This window comes from Orbicella faveolata, unplaced genomic scaffold (genome assembly GCF_042242905.1).
Source record: "Orbicella faveolata isolate gen_17 unplaced genomic scaffold, um_ofav_v1 contig_34, whole genome shotgun sequence".
Classification (NCBI taxonomy): Eukaryota; Metazoa; Cnidaria; class Anthozoa; order Scleractinia; family Merulinidae; genus Orbicella; species Orbicella faveolata.
The window spans coordinates 2,248,636-2,268,097 of NW_028301563.1; the positions used below are offsets into that span (position 1 = coordinate 2,248,636).

The 19,462-nt window shown below is 40.4% G+C and overlaps 1 protein-coding gene across 1 annotated transcript; it reads left to right on the plus strand.

Annotated features, from left to right (window-relative positions):
• Positions 1-1,029: 1,029 nt before the first annotated feature.
• Positions 1,030-19,386, plus strand: LOC110062363 (stimulated by retinoic acid gene 6 protein-like). The gene is made up of 9 exons (XM_089272061.1): positions 1,030-1,105; positions 3,226-3,301; positions 3,642-3,690; positions 8,645-8,771; positions 12,267-12,377; positions 12,880-13,043; positions 16,667-16,792; positions 17,553-17,594; positions 18,395-19,386. Exons 1-9 carry the CDS (start codon positions 1,074-1,076, stop codon positions 18,568-18,570), a joined length of 903 nt encoding a protein of 300 aa, XP_089128187.1. The 5' UTR covers positions 1,030-1,073; the 3' UTR covers positions 18,571-19,386.
• Positions 19,387-19,462: the final 76 nt, after the last annotated feature.

Genomic DNA, 19,462 nt, shown 5'->3' on the forward strand with positions numbered 1-19,462 from the left:
AGTTTCAGCTTCTTTCCATCACTTAGACTTTGATGGGTCAATACCACAACTCTTTTTCATGTGATCCTACAACAACGGTATCACACAAGTTATTGTCATTCTTTTATATAATAGGTTACCATGACAATAGAAACTAATGGGCATCCGTTAGTTTCGAGGGACTATGGATACGCGCTCTGAGTGGTAGTTCTGGCGTTAGTACAGCGTCGAGTACCATAGTATAACATGCTGAAAACACCCTTAGTTTCAGCTTTATGTAATGATATTGAACATGAAAAGAAAGAGTAACAGCTGTAACTTATGGCTCACCGGCCTATTTCTTCCATCCAGAGGTCTCGATATCTTGGTGCTTACCAAAAGGGTCGCGGCCTCTGGAAACAAGATAGCTCCCTCAGCGTTCGTATCGGGTACGTACCCGAAATGAAATGACCGTAAAAAAGACTAGAAGAAAGCCATATAGGAACTAGACAAAGGTAAAATGGCTTTAAAGAACGCATGCATACCTATATATGCATGTACTCTTTATTTTAGCGCGATCAAAACATCGCGAGTTAAGGTAAACGAACAAGAAAAGAAAAACAGTTATATCCATAGAAACCACCATCAAAACATTTTTTATTTTGCCTACCAAGGTAATATGCCATGCACCATGCATAGGGGATGGAATGTCTTACAGTTTTCTTGCAAAATTAAATGGTCTTTGCTGTATATATCTCTGGACTGAATCATTGTTGAATCCCAACGTTTATTTATTTATTTTTATTTTACTAGGTTTTGTTGGCGCTAATAATATACTTTGAAGCCTTGCTAGAAATGTATTGCAACCACACTTCTTCGTGTTAGTCGAGGTGCAGTAGTTTAATACCTCTCCCGGCTGTCTGCCTACCTGTCTATCTACTTAGATAGAACCAGCCTTTCTGCTTTGTTCTCGAGTTATGGTGTTTACATGTACATTTTAATTCGGAACTATTTTTTTATCCTTAGTTTAGTGATTAATAAACTTATTTTTGTGACTTGTATTGTTGTTAGGTTCATTGTATGGAGCCTTGGTCTTATCAGCCCTGATATCTTTAATGGAAATGCTACAGTTTATGAAGGTTCAGAGGTAAGTCTTGCGTTAATGAAAAGTTCCTTCACATGAACACCACAATGACAAGATATGCATGCAGGTAATGATTTTCTAGTGATGACTTTTTTTATCTCCAAAACCAAAGCAATTTTGGGGTAGATCATAACACCCAAATTATGCTATATGCTAGTTTGCTTGTAAAACATCTCTATAGTCTTAAGGTAAATTAATGGTTGTCTAGAGGATTGATGTCAGCATTGTTCGTGTCACTACAGGCGTTCCAAGCTCGCGTCTCGAGAAAAGCGAAAAACTAATTCTCGGACACGTACTCATTATCTCCATGAAAGCGTCACGTGTTTATCTGTGAGTCCAGGGCGGAAAGAACCCTGGCGAGTTTGAACTGACGCGGTGTTAGGTTAAGCGAGGAACCGTTGAAAATTTGAACACTTAACAAGGAATTGTATGGGGAACGAAATATGGTCGATTTCAAAGCTAATATTCCGAGATATGAACATTTTACGCGTAAGATTAATAAAACTTACTCTCTTCTTGTGGTGGTTTTTGGTGATCTGTACCGTTTTGGGCTTTCTTTGCCATCACTGTTATTTTCTTCACATTCAGTGTCAATGGAAATACAATGTTCACCATTGGAGAACTTCAAAGAACTCAAAAATTATTTCAAAATTGTTGTGTCGAAAATGAGAGTAGTGTTGAATATGGCTCTGACTCCCACATGGGGTAGACGAGTCCTATCTGACCGTATCAGTTAGTTCGAATTACCGTTTAATTGTAGCGAGAATCGTTCTGTTGTTGATTCGAACTTGGAGACGGCTAGGGACGAGTCAGGATTCGATCCTGAACTGAATACATGCCATCGGGTTACGCGTCCGTTTAAATCCTATCCACAAGTCGAAAGTCGCATAGGCAGTAAGTGACTGTAGGCTTATCATTCAGGGAGCTTAAGAAACCACGACGACGACGCCGAGGACAACGTCGATTAAAAAATGATTTTATATTTTACCTACGAATCTTGCGGTACATTTAAGTCATTTTATTTGCTTATTGCTGTCAAAGCTATCACGATACTGAATCTAGGACAAATCGATATATTCGAAATAGAAAATTGAAAAATTAGCCGTCGTGGTTCACGTTCTCCAGACAACGCAGAATTTGGTCATTTCACGTTGTTGTAGCCTGAGTATCAGGCTTTTCTTACTTGCAGGGTAGGAGGAGGAAGCACATGGAAAAGAAAAGCCTGACACAAGGGTCTTTATTGCAGTCTTCCACCTCCACACAGCGTGACAAGCGTCAGTGTACATATTAACCAATCAGAATCATTTCCGGCTGTCATGTTTACTTGCATGCATCACAGATTACAACGGCGGGAATTTGAGCAAATAATCCAGTTGCATCCATGTTTGTAATGGTTTCCGAGAATATTTGCGCAATTTGCCTCGAAAATTTTCACACAGAGTATGGAAAATGTGCCACCAGAGTACCGCTGTTTTCTGAAACTTCTAGCAAAAAGTTTTCCAATGTTTTGTGTGAAAAACCGGTCATTCTTGTGGAATTATTGTTCGAGTTGAGAATTGTTGTCTTCAAGATAGTGAAGACGGCAAAAGACCTGTTTGCAAAAAAAATGCGCTAGGAAAATGGTGAATTGCTACAGAATGTTCACGGAGTTACGGGAGGCAGTGGCGGGTGGTAGGGCACTCGACGAGGCGAAAGAAAGCGCTCCACGAAATCCTTCAAGAGCCAGTCTCCTGTTCGAGGCCAGCGATCCCCAACTGGAGTGACTGCAAAGGCGAAGCGGCATAAAAATAGCACTTGTGAATATGTAGCTGAAGGAACTCAGCGAAGACCTTCAACAGAGAGAGCTCTGTTTTCTGACCAATACTCTGAACTCGACGATAAAATAACAAGCCTGACGAATATCACAACAGAAAAGTAATCAGTCATTGTTCTCCTCATTGAACCTTTTGTTAAGCGACGTTGCGGATTCCGTTGCCGTCCTGGTTTTCTTAAACTCCCTATTAGTGTTTGTACGGCGAATTTAACTGGAAATACGGAATAGGATCGACTCCGATCTCTGTGTGTAACATTGCAATGTTGTTATTTTACATCTTTGTTATTGGTTTCTTTTTTTGCTTATATAGAGATCACGTGCTTCAGCTTTGTCGTGGCCAACGAGACTTCATGCAAAATGTTTGCCTCTCACCTGCCTCCTTTGTGGTATGCAAAACATAAACTAACAGTGTCATAATCCGCAATGCTTGCATAAGAATTTCAACAAATGTAGCCTAAAGATGAGGAAATCATTTTCCGTACTTCAGTCTATAGCAACACGAGAGTTTGACTTTTTTCGTTGGGGGCCTACGAGATTCCTGGCGGTCCCGGTTGGAACAAACATGAAAGCAAATTGGAGGAGTTACACACTGTAAATTGGTAGAGTTGTCAAGATTATGTCCTCTTTTGAAATTTTAACGAAAAAAAAATGATTCGAAAGGGTATCCATCTTCCTTGAACGTTGTAAAGCACATTGTAGCTTATTGTTGTTAATTTTGTCTTGCAGGGAACAAGTCTATCTTTTACCGGCTATCAAATTGCCCATGCTTTGTGGGGTTAGTAATTTAGTAATGGCTAATTTGCAAGTTACGATTTGTCGTCCCTGGTTTGTATGGGAATTTGGTCTGTTCGAGAAGCAATTAGGGATTAACGCTTGGACGGACATGCAAACTCCTTTCCCGGCGGGGTGGATGGAGCTATTCCCTACGTTTGGACATATCATTTTTTTTTTCGGCCAAACCCTCGATATCCTTTTTTTTACATTCTCTTACACAATAGGTCTTTCCTAGATATCTTGCCAAATGTCAATCTATTACGAACATTAGAATTCACGTTTTTTGGTTCTTTATTTCTGAGAATTTACGAGTAAACCTTCCGAACAGTCGTGAATTTGCAATGGGAAGATTGCGTTACCCGAAGAAAAGATTCCAGCGCGACCTTCACCTCTTCGAGAAGTACAGGGACACTGTTAATGTCTCCAGCCGTTACGCAAGACGAGTTCCTTGTAACCAACAGGAAGCTGTGAAGGATACACCAGTCTGGTACTTACCCCACCATGCCGTTTTTCATCCTCAAAAACCAAGGAAAGTGAGAGTCTTGTTTGACTGTGGTGGCCAAACCGTGAATTATCTCTCCAAAGAACCAGTTGATTACCAGATGTTAGTGCACTTGTTCGGAGCCACATCGTCTCCAAGTTGCGCAAGTTTTTGTCGCAAAGAGACGGCCTCGGATAATCAGAGCGAATTCGATATGGGAACAGGAGCCGTAATCGGGGACGGAGACCGCGCGCTATTTCTAGTATTGGGGCTGTCCCTATGATATGGGTCAGTTTTTCTATTTTTAGAACAAATTGCGCCATCATGTGCGACACACGCGTGTACAATGCTGCGAGGACTTTTGCGGATATAGAGCGGGGAAATGGCGTCCGAAATTCCCGAAATGTTTGATGCTTTTGGCCCACAAATCAATACGTTCATGTCTGTTGGATTTTTGCGTCAGTATTTTCGTCGTAAGCTGCTCCAGTTTGAGTGACGTAAGACAGTGTCGAATTTAGTTCTGTCCCGCTTTATATCACTGACCAAGTTGTCTTCCGCTGCTTCTTTTACAAGAGCTCCACATTACTCCACTCTAAGTTTCACATATATGTTAAAGATTAACAGCTTTTCCAAAGCACAGCAAAAAAACAGTCGGATATATTTGGATATAGCACCGTTTCAGGACTTCAAAGTTTCCCTCCTCTTGCCACACGCTTGCGGGGATTTCGCCAGAGTCTATCGCGACCGAAAAAAAAATAAAATAAAATAATGTAAAGTTTGAGTTTCGCCTGAATTGTAAGCAACGCCTGATGTTTTATCAAGGCCCATTAAGTGACAATAACGTTTATGTCTGTAGATGCTGCCCAGTTTTGTTTGTGTAAAAATCCAGTAAATTGTCTGTTGTCGATGAAGAAGAGCGCCCGCCGATGCGTGTTTTGTACAGTCAGTAAAACATGACAAATTGGACTTCCGCACTTTCGTGTGAAAACGTACATCGAACTCATATAATATCCCTAGTTTTTAAATATGTTTAAGGTTGACAAATGTTTGATAACATATTAAAAGGTTAGCTCAAAATATGTGAATACAGCAGAAATAATCAGTAAAGTTACGATGACGCTTTCTTTAATCAACTCGAATAACAATTTCGATTTCATTGGTTGACTTATCAAAACTCCTTGTCTATTTTATTTTCGCAGTGTAAAATTTCACTATGTTAAAGAAATACACATGATGTTAGTAGCCTTTTGGCGTTGGTGAAAATTGTTGCAGCATCTCAGCACAAAAGACAACGAGAGAGATCTTTGTCAAGATTTGTTGACAATTGAAAACACCGACTCGGATTTGGAAGTGCGCAAGCTACACTATGCAAATGAGCTACTTATGTACGCGTCAGACTTTCCTTTCAAAAACTTTTGCAAACTCGCCAAACAAACAGAAGCAATGAGAAACTATCAAAAACAGGTTTTGGTTATGATTAAGCATTGTTTGGGAAACTCACAAATTAACTAGATACCAGAGTAAAGAGTTTTCTTGCATAACTTTTCTTTACAGAACAAACGCAAAATCTTACTCGCACAACTAGCGCGAGCAGATATTATTCATTCAAAGTGCGAAATTAAAGTCATGCTTTCGACCCTGAAAAACTCACCTTTTCCATTAGCTCAGAGCATAAAACTACATATAAGAGCCCTGGCTCTTATTCCCTGCCTTATTCCCTACCATCGCTGTGAAAAATCTGCACAGGAGAATCTCGCAACTCTCACCATTTGATCACGCAACGTGACGGCATCCACGCGAGAGCCCCCGACATGTGCGTGGATCCGCGCGGATATATGACGTCAGGATGGCGCAATTTGTTCTAAAAATAGAAAAATTGTCCCATATCATAGGTGCGCGCGGATCCCAAGACTTATGGTCTCCGTCCCCGAGTATGGCTCTTGACGTAGACGACATCTGTCATCTGTACTTGTTTCTAACGGATATCCCTCCTCTTTTGTACAGAAGATCACAAATGTACGAACAACCCCAAGAAGAGAGCCCGTGGCGGAATTTAAATCCACCGCCGTTTTACCTTATGTCCAAGGAGTTTCGGAGTCTCTCCGCCGCTGCCTAGAACAACAAGGCATTCGCACCGTCTTTAAGTCCGACACGACACTTCGGTCACACTTAGTGCGACCAAAGGACACCGTCAACCCGGCTAAACAGGATGGTGTTGGCTACAGGATTCCCTGTGAGTGGAAACAGGGAGATCTATGCAGGAGAGGATCAAAGACCACGACAGGGATATACGACTCGCCTGCACCCAGACCTCCGCCGTTTCTGAACACACCCACGAGACCGGCCACTATCCTATCTGGAGTGAGGTCAAGTTTATTGATCGAGATCCTCACTGGTACACACGTGGGGTTAAGGAAGCTATTCACATAAGACTTCAGCCTAATGACATCAACAGGGATAGTGGAATTGAAATTCCTGAAGCATGGATGTCCACGATCAAAAAACACAACAACAGGAGAACGGTACAACAGCGGACCACTGAGGGAACAGCTACTCGCCGGAACAACGGAACAATAGGAGATCGAAATGCACCAATCACAGCCGACCTTTGTGATATAAATGGTACCGTGCAATCAGTCGACCTTATCGTCTGAAGAAGACTACCAGTAAGCAGTCGAAACGTCACGATCTGCATCTCAAGCGACTACATCGTGAGACAAACGATAATACACTTTATTATTGCTCCTGTTTCGCTCGAAACGAAGCGCCCTGTTATTCTTCCGATCATCCAGAATTGTCATCGCCAACTGGAGCATTGTGGTCCTTCTCAAGTTCTGGCCTTCAACCGACAGAGATTCTGCAAAGTACAAGGTCTCTCGGCAGTACGCAAGGTTTTGGCGAATTGCATGAATTGTTGCAAGCAAAATGCTCGTCCTGGTGAACAGATTATGGCCCCACTCCCGTCGGCACGAGTCGCTCGGACAGATCCACCATTTACCCACGTGGGTGTGGACTACCTCGGCCCCCTCTTTGTTAAGCAAGGACGCAGTCAGGTGAAACGTTACGGAAGTTTGTTCACATGCCTAACCATGAGGGCGGTGCACATGGAAGTCGCGCACACATTAGAAGCAGGCTCCTTTATCTGTGGGTATCAGTGTTTTGTCAGCCGCAGAGAGAAGCTCAAGGCGCTATACAGCGACTATGGCACCAACTTCACTGGCGCTGAGCGAGAGCTGAGATAGGCATTGAAGCGACTGGACCGAGCCAAAATTTATAATAGTCTAAGTTCGAAGGACGTTCAATGGTCATTTAACCCTCCTTAGGCCAGCCATCAGGGTGGAATCTGGGAAAGTTTGATCCGCTTCGTACGGACGATGTTGGGTGCCCTGTTAAAGAAACAGCTGGTCAACGATGAAACATTGTCAACCCTGCTGTGTGAAGTGGCCAATGGACTTGACTGAGGAGGTGCCCAGACATTAATGTGGTTATGTAGGAAGCGTTAAGGTGAAAACGGCCACATCTGTTAAGAGACTGCTACATTACGAACTGCGTAATCTAAAATAAGTTAATTTTCGTCACATTACTGTAGGATCTTCGTAGTCTAGGAATTGGTTACTCTGTTGTTGGAATTAGCTGGCACTAGTAGCTAATTCGGGGCTGGTGTAGAAACCAATCCTCCGCCTAGTTCCAGTTCGCGCGGCCATGCTTAAATAATTTGACCTTCGCGTGGGTTATGAAAATGACAAAGTGTTCGCTTGCGTCTACAAGTGATCAGAAGTAACATTACGTTCTTTATGCTGTTTCGCCGTATTCCCAAATCGTCAAATAAATACTAAATTTCATCGTTTGTTACTTATTTTCTATGTTGCACGTTTTTCCTATGTTATTCATATTTCCTATGTTATTTCCAATGTTGTGCTCTTAATGTATTATGTTTGTAACATTTATTTTATGAACCAATGACATGTCTAGAGTCAAGAGTTCGAGTAGTGGTTGATCATTCATTACATGCTAATATATAGATGTAGCCAAGCCTAAAAGCGGAACTCCAGTGTCGGGCTGGTCAAGGCCCTATTAGGCTAACCCAGGAAAAGCGAGAATTTTGATGAGCTCCAAACTTGAAACCGAGATATGGTCACGTGATAATGGTCAGCGGATACCTTGTTTTGATAGGTGTCAATTGACTATAAAATGGATGTCCAATATCAAAGAGGGACGCTATAAACCAAGGCTGCATGTCTGTCAACCTATTAGCTGGAGAATGGCCGCCATGTTGCGCGACTCCGTCGTCGCCTGCGCTGTACGCACGCGCCCACCAGCAATACCGCTAGCCATGATAACCATAAGAAAATCAGTTCATGAGTTTCCTTTTCTTTCCTTTATAAGTATGGGGTTCCGCTTGGCGGTTCTTGGGGCCGCCGGAGCCCCGTTATTAATGAACTAAGTATTTTATTTTCGTTACTTTTCGTTTCAGGTTTCCTGATCTGGTCGTTTCTATTCTACGTTTTGTTTTATGTACCGGCACTCTTACTTGCTTATAAAGATGCGGCCATTTCAAAATTTCTACTGGGAGGAATCTGGTCGATTGCACAAAGCTCCATGTGAGTTCACAAACTGAATGAATTTAATCTGTTACCATAAAAACTCCATTCTTGGTATTTAGGGCCCGTCCACTACGCCATAGCAATTTAAAAACGGCGTTTTCACTCTGAAAACGCATCAAATGTTTTCCGTCCACAAAACGCCGGAAAAATATGAAAACGCAACAATCACCGGCCATTTTGAATTTGTGTCTGAGGAAAACTCGGGCAGGAAAATCGCATCATTATTGTGATATCATCGTTTTCGAAAAGGTCCGTTTTCGAAATGTTTCCTGTTGACACTAAACAGCTAAAATGCAAAGCCTTCGTTTTAAAATTCCTCCGGTTTGAAGAGCGTTTTTTAATAGCCCCGTTTTCGTGACGGATTAGTTTGGATGGTAGGCCTAACCGTAAAAATAAAGCTGACATCTTCTGTGGGTTAGACTGATGATTTTGTGGGCGGCTTTGATAATCATTTGCAATTGGATAATCAGTCAAAGAAACATAGTGTTTGGCATATAACTACGAGCATGCGATGAAGGGTGAGCTTTTCCCATTAGATAAAGTTTTGAATTAAATGAGTCTTAGCCGCTCTACTACTAGCTATAGGTTTAAGATGTGAATGAAAAAAAGTTTCTATCATAGGAACGATTGTATTTTAGGAGGGCGGAATGCACTACTGGCAATGCGAAGAGGTTGCGACCAGGTTCAAATCGTCTGCGTGTTGTATTGAAATTTAAATATTGCAGCAGAGTTCGTAATGAGTGTTCCGGGCTTGTCCGCGTTAATTTCAGCATCCATTGATGAGTTTCAATGTGAAAAGCGAAGAAACTGCGATTAATTTGGTCAACAGAACAAAAAAATATTATTCTGTGACGATTTTACAATTATAATGGTTCTTGTTTACTACTGGAATAAGAAGATACGTTTTAAATGAAACTAAATCTTTTCTCTTCAATGTTATCGGGGTTTTCCGTTTTCGCCAGCACGAATTGTAGTAGAAGAAAAAGAACATTGTTTTTGTTCAAGATAACTTTAGTGGTCTTTAGTGAGGTACCCTGTATATGAAGTCTCGGGCGTTTTATTGTATTAAACACAAGGACTTTGGTTATTGAAAAATTGAGACTGACGTGTATTTTGCCGGTTTGTGATTTTTAGTCCGGTTTGGAGGGGAGTGTGACAGTTACATACATACATTGGGTTGTTTTAGAGTGCATAATGTTCAGTGTAATGGTGGCTAGTTATATATGAACGAGATGAGTCTTGAGTTTTGAAGCAGTTCACGAGTTAGTAGTATGCAAATGGCACGAGATATTTTTATTTTTAGTTACAAAGGGTTACTGGATACTCTTGTTTTTCACAAGGAGTAAATTCAATTAGAGCTCACGAATCGTCGCTTCTAGTTCTTAGGACATGTTTTAGAGGAGACGAGACTATTTAGATTTGAAACAGTTCTAACGTTTACAATTGTAAGTGCAGGTAACGATTGTTTTGTTCTTGTTGTATGCAAATATAACGAGATCTTTTTATTTTTTAGTTGCAAAAGGTAATTTGTCACTCTTGTTTTTCACAAGGGAGTAAATTCAATTAGAGCTGACAAATCGTCACCGCTTGTTCCCACGAGATGTTTGCTATTTTTAGTTCAAACGGTAACTTGATACTTGTTTTTCACTAGGGAGTAAATTCAATTAGAGCTGACGAATCGTCACGACTTGTTCCCATGAAATGTTTGAACAAACAAAACGAGATACTGCTATTTTAAGTTACAAATGGTAACTAAACACTATGTTTTTTACATGGGAGTAGATTCAATTAGAGCTGACAACTTATCGCCTCTTGTTTCCAGGATATTAAACAAAAAAGAAGCTAACATCTTTGGACAGTTTTTTGTGTGTCTGCAGCAGCAGTTTAATATTTTAATTCATGGGCATTTTCTGACATTCGTTTCAGTCCGAGATCTTTATTTGGAGGTAAAAAAGTATGAAAATGTTCAAATGTTCTTTGAAGACTTCGTGGCGCCAAATCAGATTTAATCAGACTTAAACGTGCCAGAGAGGTTATTTCTCTTTCTTGCTATTTTTGGTAAAGTAGTGTTGTTGCGTTCTGTAAGAGGTAAACTTATGACTCGTGTTCTCTTAACTTAAGTATTTCTATACAAATTCCTCTTTGGGGCTGGAAGGGCTATGTGGTCAGTGAGTGAGGGAGTCATGCCTGTGCGCGCGTCACACCAATCACGGCATGGGTTGTATCAAATAACAAATCAAATTGCCTGTTAGAAAATAGGATGGTATCTAGATTAATCTGGAGATGTATCAGATTACTGTGGTTCGTTCAGTTAAACATTTTACATTGTTATATCGAGGGAGAATTGCATATGAAAAGTATTTTGTGTGACGCCCAGCTGCTTACAACGCACACGCTGTGAGCAAAATGCCCAACACTAAATTGTGATCCAAGCGTTCGTTTAGGACGGGCTAATTTTGCCGACCGAAGCGAAAATTGTAGAAAGTACTCATCTGCGTTATCACGAAGTTACTTCTGTGGCTATTACAAACTGTTACAGAAATGGTAAGAAATCTCGTCATGGCCAACACATACATTGTCTCGAAGTCGGTTGGGAATATTTCGTATGGTACAGGTGTGGTGTCATACAAGATGTTTGCTATCATGGTAGTCGCATGTAAGAAAGAGGATGGCAGAAAAACAATTGTAGATCAGCGCGAGGCGGATATTGGTAAAGCTGCAGATGCTGTTGTTCAAACTGGGTATGTGTGCGAAGAGTTATCAACAAAGATTCGAAGCGTTAGTTTATTGAAATTTAGAGAAAGAGCAGTCTTTCCTAAATGTGAAGGAAGTGAAGGATTGTGCGCCAAAGCTAGGGATTTTAAGCTCATGTCTTCGATCAATTACAATAATTATTTAGAGGGAACAAGTTGTTTTGCAAATGAGTTAAAAGATGTAAGATCGAAATATTGTATTTTCGTGTGTAGCGGATGATGCATTGGGATGACTGAAAGACGTAAGCTTAGATGTCGAGAACCTTCAAGAATCTGTTCCAAACGTAAGACTGCTATACGGAAAAACAGAAAGATAAGATGCTTATTTAAAAGAGTACTGGGGGCTGTTCCAAGGTCGTCTATACTTTACAAGTTCAGACAAAGTAGTATTCGAAAAGAGCATGTCTGTTTTATTAAGTATTTCGTTGGGATATCAGCTTAAAAGGAGAAAAAGAAGGAAAAGAGTTGTTCTGAAGAATCGTTGTGAAATATTTAGGGACAACAATCATCAAAGCTGTTACAAAATATATTAAACTCTTTAATGACATTATATGGAATCCGGGACCAGCATACGTGAATGAGTTACCCTTATCATAACTGTTAAGAGTCCACCGAGTACTGCTACCCCCAGGGTTTTTAAGTCACAAAAAAAAACTCTTGCACGCCTTGCGTGCCTATGTTGTTTCGTGTTGTTTTGCTTTCTACTCAATTTGACTTCAGGCTGCTTGTTCTCTTGCAGACCATCAGCTGTTATGGCGTTTTTCCTGTGGACGGTTCAACGTATTTTCCTCGCCCGTTGGGTATTTCGCGACAGAGATTTCCCGAATTTGACTGTCACTATTGATAATCGGTAAGTGTTCTTTTTTGAAGAATTTACTCCCTCCTCAGGTCTTATTTTTACTTAATCATACTTGCTGCCTGAAAAATTTGGGATGTTGATATCAGGAATCAAGAGACCTTTATATGCCGAACTGAACCACTCAACCCCCTTACCGTCACGTTGTGCAAAGGTTGAGGAAATGTTTTCCATATGAATGTCCTTCCCCTCCCTTTCCCCCCACCTCACCCCTTCCCCCCCCCCCCCCCCACCTCTCCGTGTTGGTAACGCCGGCGCAAGAATGCCTCTTTAGCAAATGAACTTACAATATTCAACCGGCTGTTCTCTGACAGAGTCGTATTTTAACTTAACTTGTGGCTAGTGTGTTTCCTTGAGTGAATATACGCCTTGTACGACTTTTCCTTTGTGTCCAACAACAACAACAACTAGCTTTACTTGCGTGACTATAAATACATACAGTGTTGCAAAAGCTTTTGTAAACTAAAACTAAACTAACCATTCTTCTTCATTGCAGACGGCTGTTTTCCATATTGTCTTACGTGTTTGTTTTCCTCAACGTCATTGTGGGTTTGTTTTCATGCTTGTTACGCATGCTAAAAGGAATGATACTGGGGCTTTTCTTCTTTTCTCGCCTCGACAAAACGTGTCTCATGCAAGGATTTCAGAGATGGGACAAAGGTACATATTTCTCAGTCTGTGTTAAATAAGAAATAATTTCATTGTATCTCTGCTCGCGTAATGCAAAAAAAAAAAGTGTTTATGATTCTTCATATTCACCCCGCGTTTGAATGATTTTTTCCCGTCTTGTAACTATTATTGTCTGAAAAATGAGGTATTCCAATAGTGGTAAAAGTGGAAAATTTACAGTTAAGTCCCACCCTATAACTATAGTTGGCCCTTACACCATTTTTATTGTTCATGCATTAATAATAATAATATGTTGATGATGATGATGATGGTAATATTTATATAACACCATTCCAATGCTCATGGCGCTTTACAAAGACATGTATAAAACTGTAGAATCAGTAATAAAATTTGTATACAAAAAGAGCAAGGTTTCAAACTAAGTTTAGTTCGAAAAAATTAACAATGTCTAAAAAACAATGAACGACTGTCCACAAATACTTTAAAAAGGTACGTTTTAAGTTCCGTCTTGAAGCTCGCGATAGAGTTCGACTCGCGCAAGGCAAGTGGCAGATTGTTCCAAAATCTTAGGGCACTAAATGTCCTGTCACTATAAGTTTTTGTGAAAGACCTCGGCTAATCTAACGGTTCATTGGTGACAGATCTCAAAGATCCAGAGTGAGAGCGATGGTAAAGCTTATCGACCAAATAGCTAGAAAATGTACCATTAAGCAACTTAAAACCATTAATAACACCTAATACATATTCTAGAAGTCTCCACCAAGTTGTGGGTGTGGCAAAATCATTTTGCAGCTTATAAACTTGTAGGCGAGGTGGCCAAGTATTTAGCACTTAAAGCTCCGGATAGCGCTTTTTGAGTTCGAGCTCTTTCGGAAATAGGGAAAGAGAGCTTTAAGGTCGAATGTTTAATCGGCGAAGAGAAGAACTCTAACATAGTACTTCTCTTCATCATTTTTTTTTAAATGGGTGCCGGCGAATCAAATGCTGGGAGCAACCTTACAATGGACTAGTGTCCCTTTCTAGGGACTAGAAATGCTCCTTGATATTTCATGCTACGGCAACCAGAGAGATGATTGCAGGTGGGCCTGTCCTGATTGTGCTCTGCAACTTTGGAGCAACTTTTGGCCTTTAATTTGGAGCAACGTTTTGCAGTTCCAGAAACCTCGAGCAAGTTTTGCCTTTCTGAGCAACTTTTGAGCAAAATATTTGTTTAGAGCACATATCAAGCACCAAAAAGTCGACCATTTCATAGAAAACTTCACTTTATGCGAGTTTCTTGAATGTTTATCAACTTTTTGAAGTTTGAATACATAAGGTGCCAATTGACGTTCGGCAAGACGTCAAATAAACCACGTGTTTTGTTCCGTTAGTATCCTTAAATTTCGCCCAAATTTGCCAGCAACTCTTTAAAGCTAGGTTTCTAGCTATTTTCCTGACCGATGTTAGCAATTATTGTGAAGAACGAAAACTAAAGATTTAAATTGACGTTTATATAAAAATATCAAGAGATTTAGGTAATAACATCTGAAATAAAGGAAGCAACTTTTTTCAAGTTTTGGCAATTTTTTAGCAACTTTTTGGCATTCCAGTCAGCAACTTTCCAGCATTTTACGAGCACAATCGGGACCGTACTAAGCGCAGGACTAATGGCTACCAGCTAGGTTCGAACTTAGCTTTTATATATTACCATACACTGTTATGACTCTTATTAAAAGTATTGCTTTCTGGAAAAGTAAGGAATGTTACACTGAAGTTTCAGCCTCTAAGGTGCCTACTATCCTGAAGAAATTAAATTCGTCTCGAGAGAAGCCCAAATTCAGCTTTGGACGCCGTCAGTTTGAAACTGTACTTTGCAGCCAGCCTGTGTTTATGTAACGTCGTTCCATGCAACTTGAAATAGGCGGAAAAACGGAAAACCGCAACTGACTTGGCATCCTTCACAAGGTCAGCGAAATGTGTTTATTTATTTATTTATTTATTTACTTACTTACTTACTTACTTATTTATTTATTTATTTTTCTATTTATCTATTTATTTATTTATTTATTTATCTATTTATTTATTTATTTATTTATTTTCAACGGATTATCCACTTCAATATCTTCACTGCTATCATTTTCAGGGTTTGGAGCACGTTTGGCTCGAAATAATACGGCTCAAGAGCAGCTATAACCTAGAGTGTTAGTTAAAAGGCTTATCGGAAGCCATGGACAAAATCCCTGGGACGGAATGACGTCGCGAAGACACGGCCAGGCTGCTGAGTACTTTTCAAAATGGCGGCAACGATGTCGAAGTTTGGTCTTCTTTGGAGACGAATTTTATAAGGAAAAGCTGCACTTTAGAGGCTGAAACTTCGCTGAGCAGCTGAACTTAGTGCAGGCTTTTTTGTTGCTTTGAACAAAAAAAATTACGTTTCTAGGAGTGATGTTACGGTAGTCTGCTTAAAACGTTCGACCTTTGAGCTCTAATTCCCTTTTATTATATGGCTTTGGCTTGTGGCTGATATAACGCGCGTTCTGATTGGCTAAGAGCGAGATCTGAGCGGTCATTATGTAGCCGTAATGCCCACGGCCGATTACGGATTATGCAAATTAGGAAGAGCCCGGCTCGGAAAATTCAAGCGCATTGAAACGATGAAAGCCGATTAAAAACAGTAAGGAAAGCAAATTTAATTCCGAGTAGTTAAAAGTTTAGGGAGTTTTCCTTAATAAAATTTGTATAGAAGTCGTTTTTGACTTACCGGTAACCTTGGCGGGCACTAGTGAAAAACAATCAAGGTTTGCCGAGTGTTGAGTAAAGCTAAAATCGCTAAGTGAAAAACACCATCGGCAGATGTGTCACGTATCCTGAGCAGAACACCACGAAGAAACTTATAAGTTATCATCTTAGTCACAACAATTACCGAAATATTGAACTCCGTTTCTGTTCTCATCAAATAGATTCCCTCGCTTTAACACAAGCAAGTGTAAATCAGCTTCCAGGATCATCAGATGTACACAATCGGGCGGTTTCTGTCGGTAGCAGTGTTTCTGATACCTGCAGGAAGTTTTAGACGCTCACAAGGCTTGAAAAGTTCATTCATAAGTCCCAGAATGAAGAAGGCCAAGATATGTTGTCGAAAGCGAATGCGAAGATCGAGTTATTCTGAGCAGTGCATTCTGAAGCGTTCGTATTTTCTTTCACCGAAAGACCGTTGGTTTGGACTATTTTGAAGCACTTTCTGTCTCAGTTCTATATGCGTTGACGTTTCGCCACAAAAGTTGGAAAAGCTCCCTCATCAAGTTGTGGCACCACGATACTAAACTATCTTTTTGAGGGCTGTGACAATCATTTTTCCGGTAAAGAAATACGCTCATTGACTGTATAGTTTTGCCCTGGGTTTGAGACGATGAATGAATCGGTAAACGCGCGCATCGCCGGATGTAAATTGACAACTTCCGCTCGAATAATTTTTTTTTCTTTAATTCGTGAGCCATATAATAAACAACTTAATAACCTCGACCGTTCGGTCGTTACGGGAAAATCTCAAACCTCGGCTTACCGTATTGACCGAGCGATAGCGAGGTCAATACGGCAAGACCTCAGTTTGAGATTTTCTCGTAATGACCTCACTCTCGGTTATTAAGTAGTTAATATTTTGGCTTCTTGAACAGGTTTTGTTGCGTACCTTGGTTTTATCACTGTTCTGGTCGCCCACCGACACCCCGTGATGTTAGTGTTCTGTCAGCTGCTGATAGACAGGAACAAAGTACAACAGCCAGATAAAGTGACCGAATCACGTAAGTAACTGTGACACTCATTATCGTTTTACACTGGTTTATTTATTTTATTGGCAAAGAGGGTCTATTAGATTTTCTGATTATTATGTGGTTACCGTATCGTGGAATTTTCGGGAAGTAACTTTGCCCGTTACTTTGACATGACCAGTCTTGGGACTTAATGAGGGTCCGGATAGGGGTGCTGTAATCCCAGGTATTCCTTAAATTTTTCGACGATTTCCATCAACAAATTTTGCAGATCTCAGATCTCAGCTATCGGGTTATAAACGCGCCGTTTTGTGTGCGCAGATTAACGGAACGTTCCGATTTTGATCCACACGATTCAATAAAAAAAAAGTCTTCTATCAGGGGGACAACGTATCGTACAAATCATTTTATTCAAATGAGCCAACCAGCTAATCAAGATGGCAAATCGGAGCGTGTAAATTAACCTTGAGGATACCAATGGTTTAAAGCAGTTTTTAAATCAGTCGTAAATCAAAACCAAAGTAATTTCTCTGACCAATCACAGACAATCCAACGAACCAATAAAATTTAAGCCCAAAGTAAATACGTGTAGCTGACCCAAAGCGCGGGAAAATGTGTGCGAGCGAGTGACATTTGGTTTTGTTTTTACCTCTGATTGGATGAGAAAGTGGTGCGAGTTTTTTAAGCCCATCGCCTAGTGTAGTCGCACAAAGCCAACATGTATTGCACGTGTTTGTGATTCATAAGAATAGTTCAAAGATGTTAACTTCCAAACACTTTAATTTTGACACAGCAGAGCATCCAAGCCATGCCAAGGAAGCTAAAGGATCTGCAGGTATGTAACATTCGTGCTGGATTTCTATCAATTAAATAAGCGAAAGTTTGAATAGTCTCGCGATAGAGTGTGCTTCACTTTGATAATGCAAATAGTGCAGGCCCGTGCAAGTTATACGTAGACAACTTGTTTGTATGGGTATTTGCTGTACGTAATCAATTTGGAGAAGAGAGAGGTCATTTGCTGCGGGAAGGGTATATTTACTTCCATTTTCTGTAAGTTATAAATGTTATTTGCCGGTTTAGGGTACCGGCGGTCGATCCGTATAGTGAAAACCTGTGACCGATCCGAGGTCTTGAAAATGCTGCCCGAGGCCGCATTATGTACTCCACAGAAATTCTCCTAAATACAGCAACGATCAGAGAGGTAAATTCGACTGAAATTCTCTCAAATTTTACGGCGAGAGAAACACAGGATTACGCGCCATTACAGCACCAGGCTACAAAGAACCAAGCAAACTCTCACAACGTCAGAACACTCAATTGAATTTACTTAAAGTGATTTTCCTTGCCATTTTAAAGTGAACAGAGATAAACTTGCGTCTGTAAAAAAGGCAAATTATTGACGATTACCGCTAACTTTTAGGAGCGAAGTAAAATTCCGACCCGTGAGCCGTATCGTAAAAAGCTAGACTGGTCACGTACGTATGATTAGTCAATCAAATTGGAGGATTTAGGATTCCGGCCCGCTCAGATGCTTGAGAAAAAAGTAAATGAATTATATTTTTTTCGTTTATAATGTTTGGGCCCAACAGTTTATGACTAATTGAATTCTGCTGTTGTTTCCTTAATTTGAAACAGCCTACAGCCGTGAAGTCCGTAACCCGCGCTTGTCTCAGAAGGCGGTGAACCGCTGGCTGCTTGCTGTAACTCTTCTCCGCAACCCATCGCTTATACAGCACCGTCGTCAGTGGTATTCCAGTCCCATTGCAATGAGTGAAGCCGACACTGCTTCTATTACCGTCTTGGTACAGTAGACAGAAAGTGGCAGTTTTCAACAGGCGAACCTAAATCGACGGCTTTTTTGTGTATAGGGCGGAGGAGTTATTCATTAGACAAAACGCATTTTTTTGTCCAGCATTTAATGTTACGTTTATGTAGCAAATTCTTGTTTACATTTCCTTGTGTTATCATTGAGGCATTCTAAGAATTTAGCAACTCTGTTTTTGCTAGTATCAGCGTATGGAATTGTGTTGGCATTTTCTTAATATCGTAGTTGGATTTTTGATAGCTATAAGTTGATAAATAAGTGTCACTTATCAAATCTCAAGACCGCGAAACTAATACGGGATTTAAAAAAAAAAATCGGGGCATTGTATTTGACACCGTGGAATTTTGAAAGTCATGTTTTTCGTTGTCTTAGAAACTACTGTAAGAGGCAAATGGTTGCCATTTAACATTTTCAGGGAAGAGTACTAGTAGTGCGTTCCTTGCAAATGCCAACCAAGATTATGGGAAGATGCCTAGCTATGCCAAAAACCGCACTATATCTTTTTGTTGTTTTAGTTGAATGTACAGGGTAGCGACAATAACGTTCTGTTGCGAAAGCTGAATGACAAGAGGGTTATTTTTCGAGTTGGGAAGTACCACGGTACCTTCAAAAGTACACGGTATCTCTAAAATCTTATTTCTGTACATGGTAGTTCAGTGCTAGTGACAAAGAAGGATATGTATACTGAGGTACAACTACAAGCATTGTTTAACAGATTCCCGCCAGTTTTGTAACTAGTTGTACTTGTTGTGTTACAAGAGCATTAAATTGTCATTAAATTCGCGTTTAAACTTATTTCAAAGTATCTCGTCCAATTCTGACTCTGTTATATTGCTTGAAAACAAAGGCAATCCCCTTGAATATCTCCTTGCTGAAAA

Coding starts and splice junctions, on each gene's coding strand:
- LOC110062363 (XM_089272061.1), top strand. CDS start 1,074: ATGGAAATGCTACAGTTTATGAAGGTTCAGAG. Junction 3,302..3,641: donor TCTCACCTGCCTCCTTTGTG/GTATGCAAAACA, acceptor TTTGTCTTGCAG/GGAACAAGTCTATCTTTTAC. Junction 12,378..12,879: donor ACTGTCACTATTGATAATCG/GTAAGTGTTCTT, acceptor TCTTCATTGCAG/ACGGCTGTTTTCCATATTGT.